An 18,682-nucleotide genomic window follows, 5' to 3' on the forward strand; every position below is an offset into this window, starting at 1 on the left:
AAGTAGGCACCGTGCCGAGAATTATCGGGTCCGCTGACATTTGAGCTCAAGACCCTGCCGCGACGGGAATCGAACCCTGGTTCCAGGCCAGACCTCTGCATCAGGGTCTGCCGCTCTAATCAGTGAGCCACACTCTTCCACCTCCTCTTTTGCTTCTCACCTGTCAATCTCTTCCCACGCTCCTTGTTGCTTTGCCCTCCTGTGCTTCTCCCCATCCCGTCGTGCACTCCTTCATGAGCTGCTTTCCACCTGCTGACTCCCCTTTGCATCCCCAACTTCTCCTCTGTCCTCATACACCCCACACTCTTTTTTTTTTTAAAAATATTAAATTTTTTATTATTTGGGTTTTTGGGGGGGGAAAGGTGAAGACCAGGCAGCCAAATGTTGCCACCCCTCTGCCTCAATAAAATCACTTCACACTACTTCTGTTTCTTTTTTTTTTTTACAGATTCATCTCTTATCAGTAAATGGAAAACATGTTTCCTTTGTCTTGCTGTAGATGAGGGTATGCATAATAACGCAGGCATAATAACACATGAGTGCGCATATATTGTCATGCTTTATTTCTTCTTCTCACCATGCTGCACAGCAGCTCCGAAAGATCCTGACAAAGCCAATAGCTCCTAAGGGCGACTTCTATTGATTTTGCCAGTGCTTGTTTCAAGAAGTTTTAGTCAATGCTCATGCAATTTCATTGGTTAAAGAATGAGTGGCATAGTTGGACCTTGTGCCGCATGTGGCGGTCCAGAAGTTGTCGCAGGCAGCCGCATGTAGGATGGCGGTGGTGGGTGCTGGCGCTTCCTGTGATGGCTTCTCCGTGACGACCCAGGTAAGAGAGGGGGAGGGTACCGCCCCCAAAACCGCCCTCTTGACCCCAAAGCTATGCCACTGTAAAGAATATGTAGGGCACCAGCAGCCGTTCATTGAACAATGCGTCACAATATGGTTTAGGTCGAATGCCCTGCTTGTTTTGTAAGGAATGTCTGAGAATGACAAAGTTTGCCACCTCTGGAAACTTTGTCAGCAGAATGAAAAGTTTCGCACACTCAGAGCTCTATGCACATTTATTTTCACAGAGTAGATCGCTAATACGTAGCCTGGTGGTCTGAGTGGGATCATTTTCGTGTCATGAGATTGGCCTTAATTCTCTTCATGGTCATTTCAAATGCAGCAGAGCAGATTGTTGGCACTGCCTGGATGCTTGAGTGTGACAGTTGGAGTATGGGCTGAGCAGCAGGCAGACTGCTCCTGGTCGGGCCGCATCTCTACAACTCATCTACCTGTAACTGAACTCAATAAATCTATAGGAAACGACATCTTGACCACTGACCTCATCACTACACACTGGAAAACTGTAGACACCGTAGTTGGTAGCAGAAGAGACAAGAGAGTTTAAGAGCTGATGAAAAACCATAAAATGTAACGCCTTTCTTTCATTTTCATTAAATAATAGGAAGCGTAAAGAATGGCATATTTTAATAAGGGTAAGCACCATGAGGGGATGTAAAGTTTTTTTCCTCATCTAGGAAATAAGTCAACTACTGACCTACCGAGAAGTCTCTCTTAATCCAAGTGTACTCCCTTAATCCGCCTGTGCTCAGGATACCATTTGAACTTATCTTTGGGACTGCCGGTGACTGATGACAAATCCAATAACACGAGATACTCAACACGGAAACAGGAAAAGGTGTGATTGATTAACATACTTACATGTCCAATATTCCACTCAGTAGATGTGTTCAATTGTTCCATAAGCCTTTAGGGCCCATCTACACATGAAGGCAACTGACACAGGTTCCAAAATGTACAACATTTTATTTTTATCCACAATAATAAAATAACTTACCATATACAATAATCAACATAAGAACAATATATCCAAAGAACTGAGACACATCCTTCAGGGGTGCCTTTTAGCCCCACTTATTAAATCTCTCTTTTAATTTATTATCTCTCTTAAATTGCTTTTCTTTTACTTGACTTATTCAATGAGCCTCAAAGTCATCTCCATTTCTCTACCCCACAAATTTAGGAAGACCAGTCTCCCAATGCATATATACTGCCCGCAAAGGTCTATAAAGTCTGGTGGAGACAGACGTGTGAGGTGAAGTGACCATTCATTCCTCCTCTTTGGTCCACCATAATTCATGAAAGAAGTCCATGCAAGGTCAATAAGGTCACAGGGTCATCTAAGGAGCATTTTGCTCTTGTAGACTTCAGTGCAGCTTACTCCCACATGGACAGAAGTTTGGGACATGCAAGGAGTTGAACAGTGAAGTTTCCCTTGCAGAGGCTCAACTCCCATCAGTTTGCTTCTTTTGTGACTAAGGTCATGTCTACAACATCAGCGGTTTGCTGGCAGATGGATGTATCCGATCGCTCCCCTAGTAATACTGTCAGTGGGGCACAGAGTGGATCCCAAAATGGCGCCTACGGCTGAGCTGCTAAACCTCTTGCTCTCACATCCATCATATCTACTTAGCTGTGAGCAACCAGGACGACCCTTCTGGTTCAACATATTTACTTTGGCCTTCCACATCACACAGAAGGCTTGGTTTCTTTGGGTGCTAGGAGAAGTGCAGGGGTTGGTGGAGAGGTGTGAAACCCACCCATGCTAGGGACGTTTCCAGACATTGTACAGGAACACTGCAGCCTGTGGTCATAACCAATAGCTTCACTTCCCTTATGCATGGGAATGTTCTTTACTGTTTTCAGTGAGCAAACACGTTCCACGTGAAGAACTATCACGGCTGTTGGGTTCTAATGACCTCACATTCCCGATAAGATCTTAAATGTTTCTCCTCCTTTTGTAGCTGATCAGAATGTCCTCTTTTGACCCACACTTTGCTCCACGTCTAGGCCATTCCTATGCCCACATCTCTAGCTCCGGAGGGTTAGGCATGCCTCCGTGTGGCTTCCCACTGCCGATGTTACGACCACGCACACAACAGTTGCCCCAGGCTTGTGACATTCAGGCATGGTGCGGTCCTGGCTCCATCCCTTAGAAATATCATTCCTATCGGTGCACGTATTCACTTCTGAGGAGGCAGGATGCAGGAAGGGGCGGTGCTAGGGATTGCATGAGTTCCGAGAGCCTGTCTACTTGCAGACACTGACCCATTCTGTGACGCGGCACTCTTCACACACCACGTAGCAGCACCAGTGGAACTTGCAGTTGCAGCGTTCACTGCGCGTTTGCCTCAGGATGTTGTGGCCTCGGCCGCAGCAGAGGCTCTCGCAGTTGTCCATGCCAGGACTGGTTTTGTTGCAGATGCGCCCTTGGGTGCCAGCGGAGTCCAGCTGCGGCTCACTCTCGCAGAAGTCAGGTGATTTCTCGAAGTAGACCAAGCTATTGATGCTGGTCCTTCTCCGATGGGGAGTGTGGCCGTGGTCTACCTGCCCCGTGTTCCTATTGTGAGGTTTGATCAGCGTGGCGCCATAGAATCGGTCTTTGAGGAGGCTGCCCACGACTCTGAACTCAGGGGTTACTTGCCAACAGGTCTTGAGTTGGCAGCTCCCGGACGTGCCGTGGCATTTGCACTTTCTTCTCATATTGTCCAGCACCACCTGTGGAAGAAGAAGAAGAGATGGTCAGTCAAAGTCCCACATTTTGAGTAACTTCCTATGATATCATCCATCTTTCTAGATCCATTCTCTGCAGCGATGCAGTCGAACCTGAGCTTTGCATGCTTGTTGCTTTACTTGTGTTTTCTGAAGGTTGACATATTGCATTTTAGAAGATTCAGAATATTCAGAGGTGCAGAAGTAATGGCTGAAAACATGGTATACAAGATAACAAATATAAGGGGGAGAAAGGTGTATAAACAAGTGGAGGATGAGGGGAGGTAGAATGGAAGAAAAGATCTAGAGACTGGCGAATGTAAGGATGGGCAGAGGGATTGTGAAGAAAAGTGGGAGGATGTTGGAGAAGGAAAGAAAAGGGTTGGGTGAGTGGAAGGAGGGGGTAAAACTGTGGCGAGCAAAAGAGAAAAACAGATAAAATGAGGTTACATGATTGAGAGAGAAGAGGGCGGCGGGGAGGGTAGGAATGAGCAGAAAGATGCGGTGGATAGGATGAAGTTAATGTTTTGGGAGAGCAGGAGAAGAGGCAGGGTGTGGGAATCGAGATAAAGTTGGCGAGAGCAGGAGAATTAGGTGTGAAGAATGGAGCCACAGACAGGAAGAAAACATATCCATAGGTTTGTTTCTTTTCTCTTTTTTGTGCAGTACCAGCTTGTTGTCTTTCAGCTGCCTGCCATTGTTTTCAGATGCTATAAACTCACAGATTTAACCAGCAATTGTAAGAGATCCGGTCTACTAGATGCAGACTTCTGGCATCTTGCATGGCACTGCCCGCCAGTAGCCCAGTACTGGGGGGAAGTGGTGAATTGTATTCAACAAATGTCAGGTGTTACAGTAGAGAGCACACCAGTGATCTGCTTGTTGGGATATGTGCCTCAACTGAAGGGGACGACAGGTAAATGTGTGAGGCTTGCATTACTGTTAGCAAAGCGACATATAGCACTCACTTGGAACAGCACTCTAACTCCCCGTGTAAAATAATGGATCCGAGACATGGTCTACTGCAGAGATAACGTTGAGTTACACGCTGAGGAGCTACCCTCAAAATCTAAGCCTAAAGATATATGGGAACCTTTACGTCAATATCCCCTTCTGCAGAACCGGGACGAAGAGCCTTCGGGTGTCCAGGGCTGGTGAGATGGGAATTGTGACTATCATGCCAAATGTCTGAAACTGAGTGTCATAGTTTGAATGTGTAAACTGTTAGATACAAGGTCAATCACACTGGTTATTCTATGTGTATAGTGTTGATTTAATTTGCTCTGCAGTCCGCCCTGCGCAGAGATGATGGTATTTGTCTTCTTTGAAAATCAATAAACATAAGGTAAAAAAACCAAAAAAAACTCACAGACTTGTAATTACAACAAGAACCCCCATCTCCGGGCAGGTTATGCCTGCAGAGGAACTGGGTTCGAAATTCCTCCAGAAATCATTTACCTTTTAGTTCAAACCTCTGCTCTCCTCACGCATTTTCTCCTGTCTTTTAAACCCACTCATTCATCCATTCAGTGTCTCCCTACCTACACCCATTTTTCACTCGCTGCCATGGTCCTCTGCATCACCTCACCTTCCATTTAGCATTTTTTTATGTTCTCCACCCGCCCTCAAACTCCTCTGTATTGTTTCCACACCAGAGATGGACCGAGCTACAGCGCTTTGTAGTTGACTTCACATAACACAAATCCGCATGCATATAGCTCCATCACTCATACCCTTGACGCTTTGCAAAACTACGACCCTTGTAAATCTATGAACTTGAGCTCATTGCCTGACCAGTTGTAAACTCCAACCGTCAGCTCATTGCCTGATCATTTGTAAAACTCCAACCGTCAGCTCACTGCCTGACCATCTGTAAAACTCCTACCTTCAGCTCATTGCCTGACCATTTGTAAAACTCCAACCTTTCAGCTCATCGCCTCACCATTTGTAAAACTCCAACCGCAGCTCATCGCCTGACCATTTGTAAAACTCCAACCTTCAGCTCATCGCCTGACCATTTGTAAAACTCCAACCGTCAGCTCATCGCCTGACCATCTGTAAAACTCCTACCTTCAGCTCATTGCCTGACCATTTGTAAAACTCCAACCTTTCAGCTCATCGCCTCACCATTTGTAAAACTCCAACCGCAGCTCATCGCCTGACCATTTGTAAAACTCCAACCGTCAGCTCATCGCCTGACCATTTGTAAAACTCCAACCGTCAGCTCATCGCCTGACCATTTGTAAAACTCCAACCGTCAGCTCACCGCCTGACCATTTGTAAAACTCTGACCTTCAGTTCATCAACAGACCATTTATGAAACTCCAACTGTCAGCTCATCACCTAACCATTTCTAAAACTCAAACCGTCAGCTCATCGCCTGACCATTTGTAAAATTCCAACCGTCAGCTCATCGCCTGACCATTTGTAAAACTCCAACCGTCAGCTCATCGCCTGATCATTTGTAAAACTCCTACCGTCAGCTCATCGCCTGACCATTTATGAAACTCCAACCGTCAGCTCATCGCCTGACCATTTGTAAAACTCCAACCGTCAGCTCATCGCCTGACCATTTGTAAAACTCCTTCCGTCAGCTCATCGCCTAACCATTTATGAAACTCCAACCGTCAGCTCATCGCCTGACCATTTGTAAATCTCCAACTTTCAGCTCAACGCCTGACCCTTTGTAAAACTCTGACCTTCAGCTCATCGTCTGACCATTTGTAAAACTCCAACATTCAGTTAATTGCCTGATCCTTTGTACAACTCCAACCTTCAGCTCATCCCGCTGGCCCTTTGCAAAACTCCAACCTACAGCGCATCTCACTGACCCCTTGTTAAACTCCAACCTTAAGGTAATCCCCTGACCCTTGTAAAACTCTGACCTTCAGCTCATCACCTGACCCTTTGTAAAACTCTGACCTTCAGCTCATCGCTGGACCATTTGTAAACACTGCCCTTCAGCTCATCCCACTGGCCCTTTGTAAAATTCCAACTTAGAGCACATCTCTCTGACCTTTTATAAAATTCCGACCTTAAAGTAATCCCCTGACCCTGGTAAAACTCTGACCTTCAGCTCATCGCTTGAACCTTTGTAAAACTCTGGCCTTCAGCTTATCGCCCTATTTCAGCTTCTCTAGTTTAGAAAACAAGACATCTGGTAGATGGCCAAACAGTCTGATGCCTTCTTTCTCTGCAGTGAATATCACAAACGAGGTCAATAGTCAGAACAAGTGTAGGGCTTTATTTAGTGCCAGATGGGGGTGAAGAAATCTATTCTTCCAAAAAGCAGTGGTGACGTCATTTCTGGATGATTCTCTGCTGGAGGCATTACCATGCAGCAATGTCGTGGTAAGTTCTCAGATGGAGAACTGTCTAGTGAAAATTACACTTGTCAAGGAAATCTTGGTGTGACAGCTTTTTAGAGAATATAACATTACCACGCATCTCGAAATCAGGTCCACGTGTGCATACCACCTGAGCGGTGTCAACAAGAGTCATTGTGGTAACTAGGGAAACCAGGGTGGAACTGGAAACCAATATCAGCCCTGCTGAAAAATGTTCAAACCAGCCCCACGCTACAGGAGGCCATGACTAGAAGGAGGCTACATGGGCATGGCCGGCTGATGGCAACCATTCTGGGTCTCAACCCGGTCGCTCAGCCTACCGCCCACCATGAAAACCGCACAACAGCCAGTCCAGCCCTGCCGAGAGCCCAAACAGTAGAGCGTGGGGCAGGAAAATGTGGCAGGCCACTGTCCAAGTGGTTTTATTGGCATATCCTTATATACCAGACCGTGTGTCGATAATTGGAGCGACTCTGGCAGGCAAGGGTGGAGGCAGCGTGGAACTTGGGCATGTGCGTTGCTGAGCCTTGTAAACGTGGTCCTAATGCGCTATATTATGGACCCTGCGCTTTTCATTTATATATTTATACGTCTACTGCCAGCATTTTGAAAGCACTTAGATCCCTCAATCAAGCCGGACCTTTCCTTTGATGAGAGAGAAGGAGCCCAGGAAAGGAGGTGCTAGAGTTTGGGGTGAATGCACGAACAACATAAAAGGAAAGAAAACAGGAGGGGAAAAGACAATGAGCAGAATGCCAGGAGCCTGGGTACAGTGGCTTGTTTTGTGAGACAGAGTTATATTGGGTAATGCATTCAGTGCTTAATTGTGCCCTATCAGCTGGGAGCCCCGCTCTTTGTGTGGGAGCGGGTTGGGACGCTGTGTCCCACTGTCGCCGCGGCGGCTGTTTGATGCCCATGGAGTGCTATCACTGGCATCACCCTGAGTTGTCAACGCTTCCTGCAAACACTTCATATCCAATTACTGGCAGGAAGGCAAGGCCACCCATTGCACTGACAGATCCGCAGGCTTCGAGTCAACAGGCAGCATGGGAACCACTCAGAGAAATATTACACTGTGCAGAGGCGGCACGGCATGACCAACAACATTGTCGCAAGATTCCCACCACATCACATCAATGGACGTGACTAATCCCAAACTATCTCAGTCCCTGATCGACAATCACACTGCCCATTGAATGACCGAAGAAGGTGGCGGCATAGTAAGAGGTTCACTCAAACTCTATGGCACACCCTTCAACAATCGTGTATGCAACCCATTGTATGGACAAACAAGATGGCGGCATAGTGAGAGGTTCACTCAAACTCTATGGCACACCCTTCAACAATCGTGTGTGCAACCCATTGTATGGACAAACAAGATGGCGGCATAGTGAGAGGTTCACTCAAACTCTATGGCACACCCTTCAACAATCGTGTGTGCTTGTGCTACCCAGTGTATGGACAAACAAGATGGCGGCATAGTGAGAGGTTCACTCAAACTCTATGGCACACCCTTCAACAATCGTGTGTGCGACCCATTGTATGGACAAACAAGATGGCGGCATAGTGAGAAGTTCTCTTAAACTCTATGGCACACTCTCCAACAAGGTGCATGCTACCCATTGTATGTACAAACAAGATGCTTTCCCTGTGAGAGCACCACTCAAGCCTTACTCTATGCAAGACCCTTCGTGATTGGTGCAGGCTACCCAATGTAAAGACAAACAATATGCTGTCACTGTGAGAGCTCCACTCAAGCCTTACTCGATGGAAGACCCCTCAAGGATGCTGAGTGCTGGCCACTGTAAGGACAAACCAGATGTCGGCTTTGTAAGAGCTCCACTCAAGCATTAGTCTTTGAAAGGCCTCTCAATGATGCTGAATGCTACCCAATGTAAGGACAAACAAGATGCCGTCACTAAGAGCTCCCCTCCCAACTACTCAATGGAAGAGGCTTCAAGTCGTGGTGCTTACTACCCACTGTAAGGACAAAGAGGATGTCGGCTCTGTAAGCAGGATTGTTTTTCTGCAGGAAAGGTCACCTTTCTGTACAAGCAAAATCCATGGAGGCGTTTTCCTCGTTCCATGTGTGCTGCACACATGGAAAGTGGAACAACAAGGAGAAATTAAAACATTTCTCCTCGTTATGCCTGCTCTGGGGAGGTGTGAGGTTGTGGCGCTGCCTCAGGTTTAGATGATTGCGTAAATCTGGGACAGCGGGCGTAGTTCATGTAGTAGCATGTTCGCACTGTGCAAGATGCATTTTCAATGATTGCACAGTGCGAACAAGCATCCGGCACTGTGCAATCATTGAAAACGGCATCTTGCACATTGCGAGCTGTCGTTTTCTGCCGCTCGAGTAGATTTTTACTCAGGCAGCAGCTTTCTCAACGCGAACTTGTAGTTTCTCATCGCGAGCAGTCACGAGCATGCACGACCACTCGCAAGGAGAAACCTGACCTCCCCGCGTTGAGAGTCTCGCCGGGATGTCATTTTGCTTGCTCGCGGTCGCGAACATGATGTTGAGGACCGCGAACAAGCAAAAAATGACCGCTACACTACGCTACAGTGCGTTACGCGTGTTCGCACTGTGCTACGTGCAGCTCGCGTAGTGCGAAGTTGCGCAAACTACGCGAGCGTAGCGTAGTGCTTCACCCAGGGTTAGCTCAAAATCCATGGGCGTTGAGTGGGAACACCCACCGCAAAGCCCATGGAATGCCTACCTAGGGCAGAGTAAGACATGCAGCGCTTTGCACTGCCTGGCCTCACTCCATATCCATGAGGCCATGCAGAGCCATACGGGGTGGCTTTGCGTCGCCTCATAGATATGATTGAGAGACTTGCACCACAAGAGCGTAAAAAAAGTGACGCTCCGGCGGTGCAGGCTTCTTGTATATAAGCCCCTTAATGTATACACTCCCGTTGAGTAGATACAACCTGGTGCAGAACTGGCTGACTTGGAAATGAAGTTTAAAAGGACTATTGAGGAAACGAGAGGACACTTTGCAATGGACCCCAATGTACACAATCACAGAAAGTGAGTCCACACAACTGAGCCTTTCTACTACAAATGTCCCTAGACTTCAGACTGCTGCAGTTAGGGCTTACCAGAGAGGCAGCCGCCTAAACCGCAGAGGTTAACCCTTTGCAGGCCTGCACAGGGATATCAGTCACACCTTAAGTTTGGAAGGAGGTGGACAGGTGTTGTCGGGCAGGCGGACAGAGGACCCGCACGTCACTGCACGCTTTCCATGCGCTATTATTCCCTCTAGGGAGCAGGCGGGTCAAGGCCGTGCAGGTCAGAGGTCAGACACGCACAGTTCCTGAGCAGAAACAGACTCCGCTGAGACACTGCAGTCCAGCTGGCCTGCCCCCCCCCTTCCCCCCCCCTCCCCCCCCCGGGGCTGTGTCCTGAACCCGGGGTTTGACCTGCCCTCCTGGGCCGACAGGGGAAGAGTTGTTGGGTTCTGGCCTCTGGAAGACGAATAGGATCATGGGATAATCGGCCTGTCCAGGTGTGAAATCACAGGCCCGCACGCCCTCCAGCAGGGGGTCGGCAAGGATTCTGGGCTATCTTTGCAATGTTTTGGGCAGTTTTTGACATCTTCCTTCCCGAAGTTCTTAAGGCTGGCAGGTTATGTGCCCTGGTGACCTTTTTGTCTGCATTACAAGATGCTTTCCAGTGCAGTGCAGGATCACATACTAGCCAATAAAACCCAGGGAATCAGGAACATAGTGCAGACCTCCTCCACTCCGCAAGTTTACATTTTGCAGATTTTTTCTCTGCAACTTTTCAAATGTCTACTGAATATTTCTCTGCAAGGCTCCCTTGCACGACATCATACTCTGCTAAAATTTACAAAGTTCAGTGTTGGAAAGCGTGTAACTATTCATAAATAAAGAAATACACTTTGTAGAGGCTGTTGTGGCGGCTGGTATTTGCAGGCGATGGGGGGCAGGAAGGAATTAAATAAAAATACACACTTACCTATCTGCTGTTGCCACCTGCCACCACCTCCTCTCAGTCCTGTTCCCCAGTTCCAGGGCAGGAAGCAGGATGCACCCGGCTCCCAGCCTCCCGATAGCCAATCACAACGCTGCAGTGCAGTGTTGTGATTTGTTTGATCGCTGTGGATTGTCCAGAGAATGGGAGGCTGGGCATGTTCTGCAATACAGCCTGCATGGAGAACATGCAAAGTGCGCATGAATGTTTGGCCGGGCGGAAAGGGCTGGTCCAACATTCATGCACACTTTAGGGAGCGCAAACCACTTGTCCCCTCCCCTGGTCTGTCAGCAAAGCAGCCCTGCCCCGTCCCACCCTCAAAGCTGCCGCAACAAGGAAAAAATAAAATGATAAAAACTTAGATTTATTATCATTTTACTTTTCCTTTAGTGTCACTGCTTAAAAGCAGTGGGGCGACGCTCCCACGCCTTGGTGGAGGAGCCGCCAATGGGAGGCTGCATTAAAAACCACTGTCTCCAGTTTCGCCCGTGGCTGCGCTGTTTTAATGGTCCTCTTGCTCCAGTAACAAGTGCGCATTGTTCAGACTTCAGTGTTTGGCTTCACCCTTTTCTACTCTATGCCTTAATTCCCTTGTCTGACAATTAGATTTGTTCTAGCTGTGCCAGCAGACGAGGGTCACTCCCAAGACCAGGCGGACTGCCAGCCAGTCCGGGGGGCTGCTTGCACCCCTGGGAGACCTGGGTCGGAGGGGGCTGAGAAGGAGATGCTGTGCTGAATAATTCACAGACACTACAGAATAGGCCTTGGTGATGGTTGGTGTAATGAGGAGGGAGAATGGGGGGATGTTCTTTTTGATCGTGCATTACCCCGATAAGTGCAGATTTGCACAATGGGGCATTGCCTGGGTTTAAAAAAATGTATATGATCCAGTTTATTCCGGTATACTGATAGTGATTTTTGCCTAAATTCAAGCCTGTTAACTGGATGTATGTTCTAGTTGTAAGTCTGTTTATTCAACGGCACCTTACCCTGATTTAAACCATTTTATTCAACGGAGGATGGCCATGGCTTGTCCCGGTATCTTAGCAGCATCACCACTCATCAATGGATCGGTTTAAACAACTGTGGATTGTGATGGCTTACACCGGTTTGTTAACAGCATCCCTACTCAGCATCAGATCAGTTTATTCAACGGTGGATGTCGATGGCTTATACCGGTTTGTTAACAGCATCCCCACTCAGCATCAGATCGGTTTATTCAACGGTGGATTACCATGAGTTATACCGGTTTGTTAGCGGCATCACCACTCACCATCAGACCAGTTTATTTAACTGTGGATTGCCATGAGTTATACTGGTTTGTAAGCGGCATCACCACTTACTGGTGCGCGGTTTATACAATGGTGGATTGTGATGACTTATACCATTTTGCTAGCAGAATCACCACTCAGCACTGGATCAGTTTAATCAATGGTGGATTGCAATGAGTTATACCAGTTTGTTAGCGGCATCACCACGCAGCATCAGATTGGTTTATTTGCGATATACACATTGAATTTATGGACCTGCTCAAAGCAAGCAGGCCTGACGGCAGCCATTCTGACACGTGTACACCCCTAACCTTCAAGACATTTCATCTAACAGCCTCTGATGCCACTCCAGTAAGGAGAATCATCAACAACTCCTTAACTACCGGAATATTTCCAGACAAAATCAAAGTCATACACAAGCCTATTACTGAAGAAAACAAACCTGGACCCGCGGAACCCTGACAACTACAGACCCATTACAAATGGACCTTTCCTGGGCAAACTGGTAGAAAGAGCAGCAATCGCCCAGATGTCACAATTCATTGAAGATAATGCCACACTTTCAGACTTCCAAACGGGATTCCATCCAGGAAGATGCACAGAATCTGCCCTCCTTGCCATCTGGGATGACCTGAAGAATACAGTTGACCGCAACGGGGTTGCTGCGCTACTTCTCTTGGACCTCTCGGCTGCCTTTGACATGGTTGACAATGACACTCTGATAAAAAGAATCTACGAGGCCGGCATAGAGGGGACTGCTCTAGAATGGATCGCATCCTACCTTCGCAACAGAACTAATGTCATCCATACCCCACCTTTCTCGTCCAAACCGTACTTAAACAAAAGCAGGGGTCCCCCAAGGCTCTTTCATCGCGCCCATGCTTTTCAACATCTACATGAAGTAATTACCGGCACTGATCAATCAATTTCACCTCACGTGTATAAAACTATGCAGATGACACGCAAATACTCCTTCAACTGGAATGCCCCAAAGTCATTAGAAACTCACCGATTTTCAGGTGTCTCTGAGCTGTGGATCAATGGATGACGTGGAGCCATCTCAAATTGAATGCTTCCAAAACAGAAATACTCATGTGTGGCAGTTGGAAACATTATGATCTGCATCGTTCACTGTTCAAGCAGCCAAACTATGGAATAGCCCCAACATAACATTCGCAGATAATTACCTTATCTTAAGAAAACTACTCACGAGTTGGCCTTCCCCACATAGCCACCATATGCAAAGAGAAATATACGGCATATCCCTCTGTATATAAGCATTTATTTGTGCTATGGATATGTACCTATTTATGAACGTGCAGAATAATTATGTTTTTTAAATAATATATATAGATATTCATTAGTTCTGCTTAACAAATGCGCATGTTACTGATAGCTACATTATTGTATGTTTTTAACATTTATTTAAGTGACTGCTTAAATAAGTAAATCTTTTATCATATCTATCTACAATTGCTTCACTGTTGAATTACAAAAAAAATGTAAATAAATAAAATTAATTTAAAGTACAACAACACTTGAAAACCGGCGTTTGTTTAATGCATCTTTAATCTACCTACACTACCTCCCTTTATGCATCTATATACCTTCCATGTACTTATGGATATACATATATATGTATTACTTTTCTTCTAATGCAGCATATCCAATGCACTACCCTATTTCTCACCCTATACCTCTCTCAATATATCCTCCACCTCAACTTTCTAACTCATCTCAAACCTCTTTCTACTACACTTTCCAATCCACTACCTTATTTCTCACTCTATACCTCTATCTACATATAATCTACTTCCACTCTCTCATTCATCCCAAACACCATATCACGATCACCAAAATTACCCTTTCTAGACTCTTCCCTACTCTACCCCTCCTTGCATCATGTCTTCCCTCTTCTACTATTCTGATCCCCTAAAACAAGCCTTTTTAAATCCTTCTCTCTGACTCTTCCCCCTCCACCACCCTTTTACTCATCCCAAGCCTCCTCCTACTGCTATTAGCTCCAAAACAAACAAACAAAAATGATGTATCTGTCCTTCTCGAACCAAATAACTGACTAACATATCCACCACTTTATGGGTTCCGGAGTAGCGTGCTACTCGACGAAAAAAAGTGATTCAACGCCTCCTCAGGGGTAGTAAGAGCTATATAAATGCATTTACAATACAATTTAACGGTGAATTGCCATGACTTATAGCGGTTTGTTAGCAGTATCACCATTCATCAACAGATCAGTTTATTAAATGGCAGATGCCGATGGCTTAAACCGGTTTCTTAGCGGCATCACCACGCAGCATCAGATTGGTTTATTCAACCGTGGATTGCCATGACTTATACTGGTTTGTTAGCGGCATCACCTCACAGCCATCAGATTGGTTTATTCAGCCGTGGATTGCCATGACATATACTGGTTTGTTAGCGGCATCACCTCACAGCCATCAGATTGGTTTATTCAACCGTGGATTGCCATGACTTATACTGGTTTGTTAGCGGCATCACCACGCAGCATCAGATTGGTTTATTCCACCGTGGATTGCCATGACTTATACTGGTTTGTTAGTGGCATCACCACGCAGCCCTCAGATTGGTTTCTTGCCATGACTTTGTTAGCTGTATCAGCACTCACCATCTGATCGGTTCATTCAACGATGGATGGCGATGGCTTATACCGGTTCGTAAGCGGCATAACCACTCCGCATCTGATCGGTTTATTCAACGATGGATGGCGATGGCTTATACCGGCTTGTTAGCGGCATCACCACTCCGCATCTGATCGGTTTATTCAACGATGGATGGCGATGGCTTATACCGGTTCGTTAGCGGCATCACCACTCCGCATCTGATCGGTTTATTCAACGATGGATGGCGATGGCTTATACCGGCTTGTTAGCGGCATCACCGCTCCGCATCGGATCAGTCTATTCGACGGTGGCCTCGGTGTACGCCATTTTTAGCTGCTTCAACGCTCCTGCTTTGCCCCCTTCATCACCTGCCCTGACTCACCTGCGTGCCTTGCACCATCCCTTGAAAGACGAGTCAATACCGAGTCCCTAATGTGCTGTTGCACATGTGTCTGGAATGCCCCCGCTGCCCCCACCCGCTCCTTGGCTGGGCCTGCTGGCCTCGTGCGCACAGGCACTTCTATCTGGGAGGGGGCGGGGGACAGGTGAGGCACCTGCCTAAACCGGGCTCTGTTTATTTTCCAGGCCTCTCCCCAGCCCCTGATCTCTCTGCTTGTTCTGTTTGATGTCCTAATGCGCCACGGATCACCTGTAATTAGAGCAGCACCTGTAAGTGCTGCTACAAATCATGGCTCCCCGCCATGGGGGAGGGGCGGGGGCAGAAAGGCTTTCTTGTGTCAGCCAGGTGCTCGCTGAAGAAGATGAAGGTGCCCTCGGATGGAGGAGCAGGCCTGCAGCCACCGCTTGATCCCAACTTCAGAGAGATGAAAAGTGCCACGTGTTGGGGTGGATAGCGGGACAGCGCGGACCAATCAGATGTGAGCTATCTGCGGCGTCCTGCTCGGCCGCCCGTTCGATCCTCTTACAACGATTGTAAATGGACAGTTCTTGGGAACAACCTTTGCCCCCAGTCCTGTGGGTACTTGCCCTCAGATCACATCAAACGCAGCCCAGCAAACGAGTAAATCAGTGCTTAGTTTGTATTAATTAAATACATAGATACATACATATATGCATACATGCCAGGTTTGCTGATTACTGACGTTAGACAGTCCTCTTTTTCTCTCTTTATTCCACTAACCTACATTGCTTGACTCTTTCTCTCCCTCTAGCAGGTTTGGTTTCATCCTGTGCTCTCTCCTTTCACTGTGTTTCTGTCTCTCTTGCTGCTTCTCTCTCACTTTTCCACCTTTGTATCCCTTGCTTGCTACCAAAATCTGATGATATAAAGTTACCCTCCTCCCTCCCCCCCCCCCCGATGACTGCCAGTGCTCGACACCTGTCACCACTGGCACAAATTAAGCACTGGAGTCTACATTGATAAAATAATAAGCATTGGCAAAGCCAATAGGTCTCGACTATGAGAGATATTGACTTGTTCGATGTTTTGTAGCCATGCTGTACAGCAGCGCAGATGCTTTACAGTGTAGCTAGAACTGATTTTAAAAAGCACTGTGATGCTGTTAGGGGTAATGTTTTTTTTAAAGTGCATTAGCGCTGGTGGCATCATAGTATATTTTTATTATTATTATTTTTTGCCATGCTGCACAGCAGCCACATTGCTATACAGCATGGCTACAAATCATTGCAAAAGTGGGAAATGTTCATGCTGTACTAAACAATAGGCAAGACTTATTAGCTTTGCCTATGCTTCTTATATCTTGCTACAACACTCATGTGATTCTGAGCAAATCAGTTAATCTCCACATGCATGAAAAAGAAAGAACGGGTGACATTTGTAAAAAATCCAATCACATTAAGAAAGCAATTGCGCCCTCGTCTGTTAGTGAAAATACTTGTGGAAGCAGATAAAATCTGTTGTCACAATAAACACCCATTTCAGATGAGGAAAGGGCTTCTTTGAAGTGTGTGTGGCATAGTAAAACACAGCTACAAATGGCCAGAGGTTCAACAAGGATGACAGGGAAGATGAAAAAACATAAAGTAGTACCTCTATCAGAGCAGGATCAGGGGAACAACCACAATCAAGCTGAAGCAATCAGTACTTGGTCCATGCTCCAGCTGAAAGAAGAGGAAGTGAAGCCAGAGCACACTGGCCAAGTACAAGGCAGCAAATAAGAGCGCCAATGATACCAACGAATGATAGACAATGGACGGGCTGCAAGCTCCTAGTTGTATGCAATATCTCACGCAAGCTAGAGCACATACACTGTCACAGGTGAGACCTAGAAAGCACAGTGATGTACTCCAAGGTCAGCACACTATACCCTTCGCCAATGGGGCATCCACTCACGTGTAGGCCCCAAAACACACCCGCACACACAGTTTCATACACACACAGACACACATGACATGCATGCACATCTGAAACTTAGGCACTTAAATGCATGCGTTTCTATAACATTTGGAGAGAAACTTTAACCTCTGAGGAGAACTGGGTGTCAGCTGCTAGTAATTATGACTTCCAGCACTGGCACAACAGTCACTTAAAGGGCAGTAGCTCTAGCAGGACTGTACCAAATGCAAAAGGGGGTCCCTTCCAAATGTTAAACATAGAGAAGTGGGTGTCTTTCACCCACTGATTACCCCCTTGCCTAGGCCTTTGTGAATTCTGTGAATAATGTGAGCCCTCCTGCTCCAGATAAAAAATACTTACATGCATTATACCGCCCTTGAAGTTCATGCTCAGGAGCCTGAAGTTACTCTACCCCTGACCTACCCCCCTCCAACACCTCTCTACCTACCCTTCGAACTCCATCAAATGGAGGCCGGCATTTCATAAGCAGTTAGCGTTAAACGCTTCGTCCGCTACAACGCTCATCGGAGTAATTCCACTTTTATCCCTGAACTCATGGAACTTGTGACCACACACATCTTTCTTTCTTCCAATCCCATATTCCTGGAGGATTTAAATGGTACAACCCTCTGGACCAAGGGGTCGCTGTCTTCTACCTTCATCACAGCAAACGACCTGACATGAGGTGGTAATAAACATACGCATTGCACAAGGTCCACTGTGGCCCTCATGACTGTAATACAAGAGTTACGGCTATAAATGGTCCCTATTCTAATTCACTTGTAATATCTCTTGCTTGTACCTTTTCCATCTCAGCCCGACCACCATCCACAAACCCACCGCCCCATAGATGATACGCAAGGAAAAAAACCTCAAATGATAAATTAAGAGGAACTAAGGGCTAGAAGTACAAAGGCATTTTGAGAACTCAAATCCTGAGAATTGCAAAAATGCAGGGTTTCAGACTGAGAAATAGGTTTTTGAAATTTACAAAAACGTGTTTGCTAGTCAGAAAAGTGTTTGTGGTTCTTTACAGGGGTTTGTGATCCTTTCTCATTCGCAAAAAGGAGTGGGTGTGAAATACGCGTCTCCCACCTACTTACGTTGCAAAGGGATGAATGAATCGCAGACCCAAACCCTTGGGTAGTTTGCTGTGCCCGAGCTGAGGGGGTACCTGACTTGGAAAGAAGATGCTGTCCCTGTGGGATTAGCACATCAGTTGAATAACAAAACAAAGGGCAGGTGCAAACCAGTGAGTGTACAAATTGTGCAACACTTGTTTGTAAACTGTGCTGGGTGCATGTTGCCCTAATTTCCAAAATGTAATCTTCCTTGGGTACAAGGCTTTCAGCTAATGCCGTCTTCACAAACAACAACCCTACGCTCAAGAAAGCAAGAGGAGGGTGGGCGCACACTGCCTCACATCCAAGCACTCAGTTTGCCCCGATGCATCGTAGTAAATGCAGTGCATGATAACACTTATTTTGGTGTCAGGCTTTAGTACAGAGTGGTACAGAGACCTGAGAACACTTTGGGCAGCA

The 18,682-nt window shown here is 46.7% G+C and overlaps 1 protein-coding gene across 2 annotated transcripts in view; it reads right to left on the minus strand.

The window, feature by feature from the left end:
* Window positions 1-1,795: 1,795 nt before the first annotated feature.
* WNT10A (Wnt family member 10A) overlaps window positions 1,796-18,682 on the minus strand; it is a 341,199-nt gene continuing 324,312 nt past the window's right edge. For both annotated transcript variants that reach the window (XM_078679224.1, XM_078679222.1), the window contains exon 4: window positions 1,796-3,567. In XM_078679224.1, coding sequence (XP_078535350.1) covers window positions 3,100-3,567 — 468 coding nt within the window. In that variant the 3' untranslated portion in view covers window positions 1,796-3,099. The remainder of the gene's footprint in view (window positions 3,568-18,682) is intronic.

This window comes from Lissotriton helveticus, chromosome 3_1 (genome assembly GCF_964261635.1).
Source record: "Lissotriton helveticus chromosome 3_1, aLisHel1.1, whole genome shotgun sequence".
Lineage (NCBI taxonomy): Eukaryota > Metazoa > Chordata > Amphibia > Caudata > Salamandridae > Lissotriton > Lissotriton helveticus.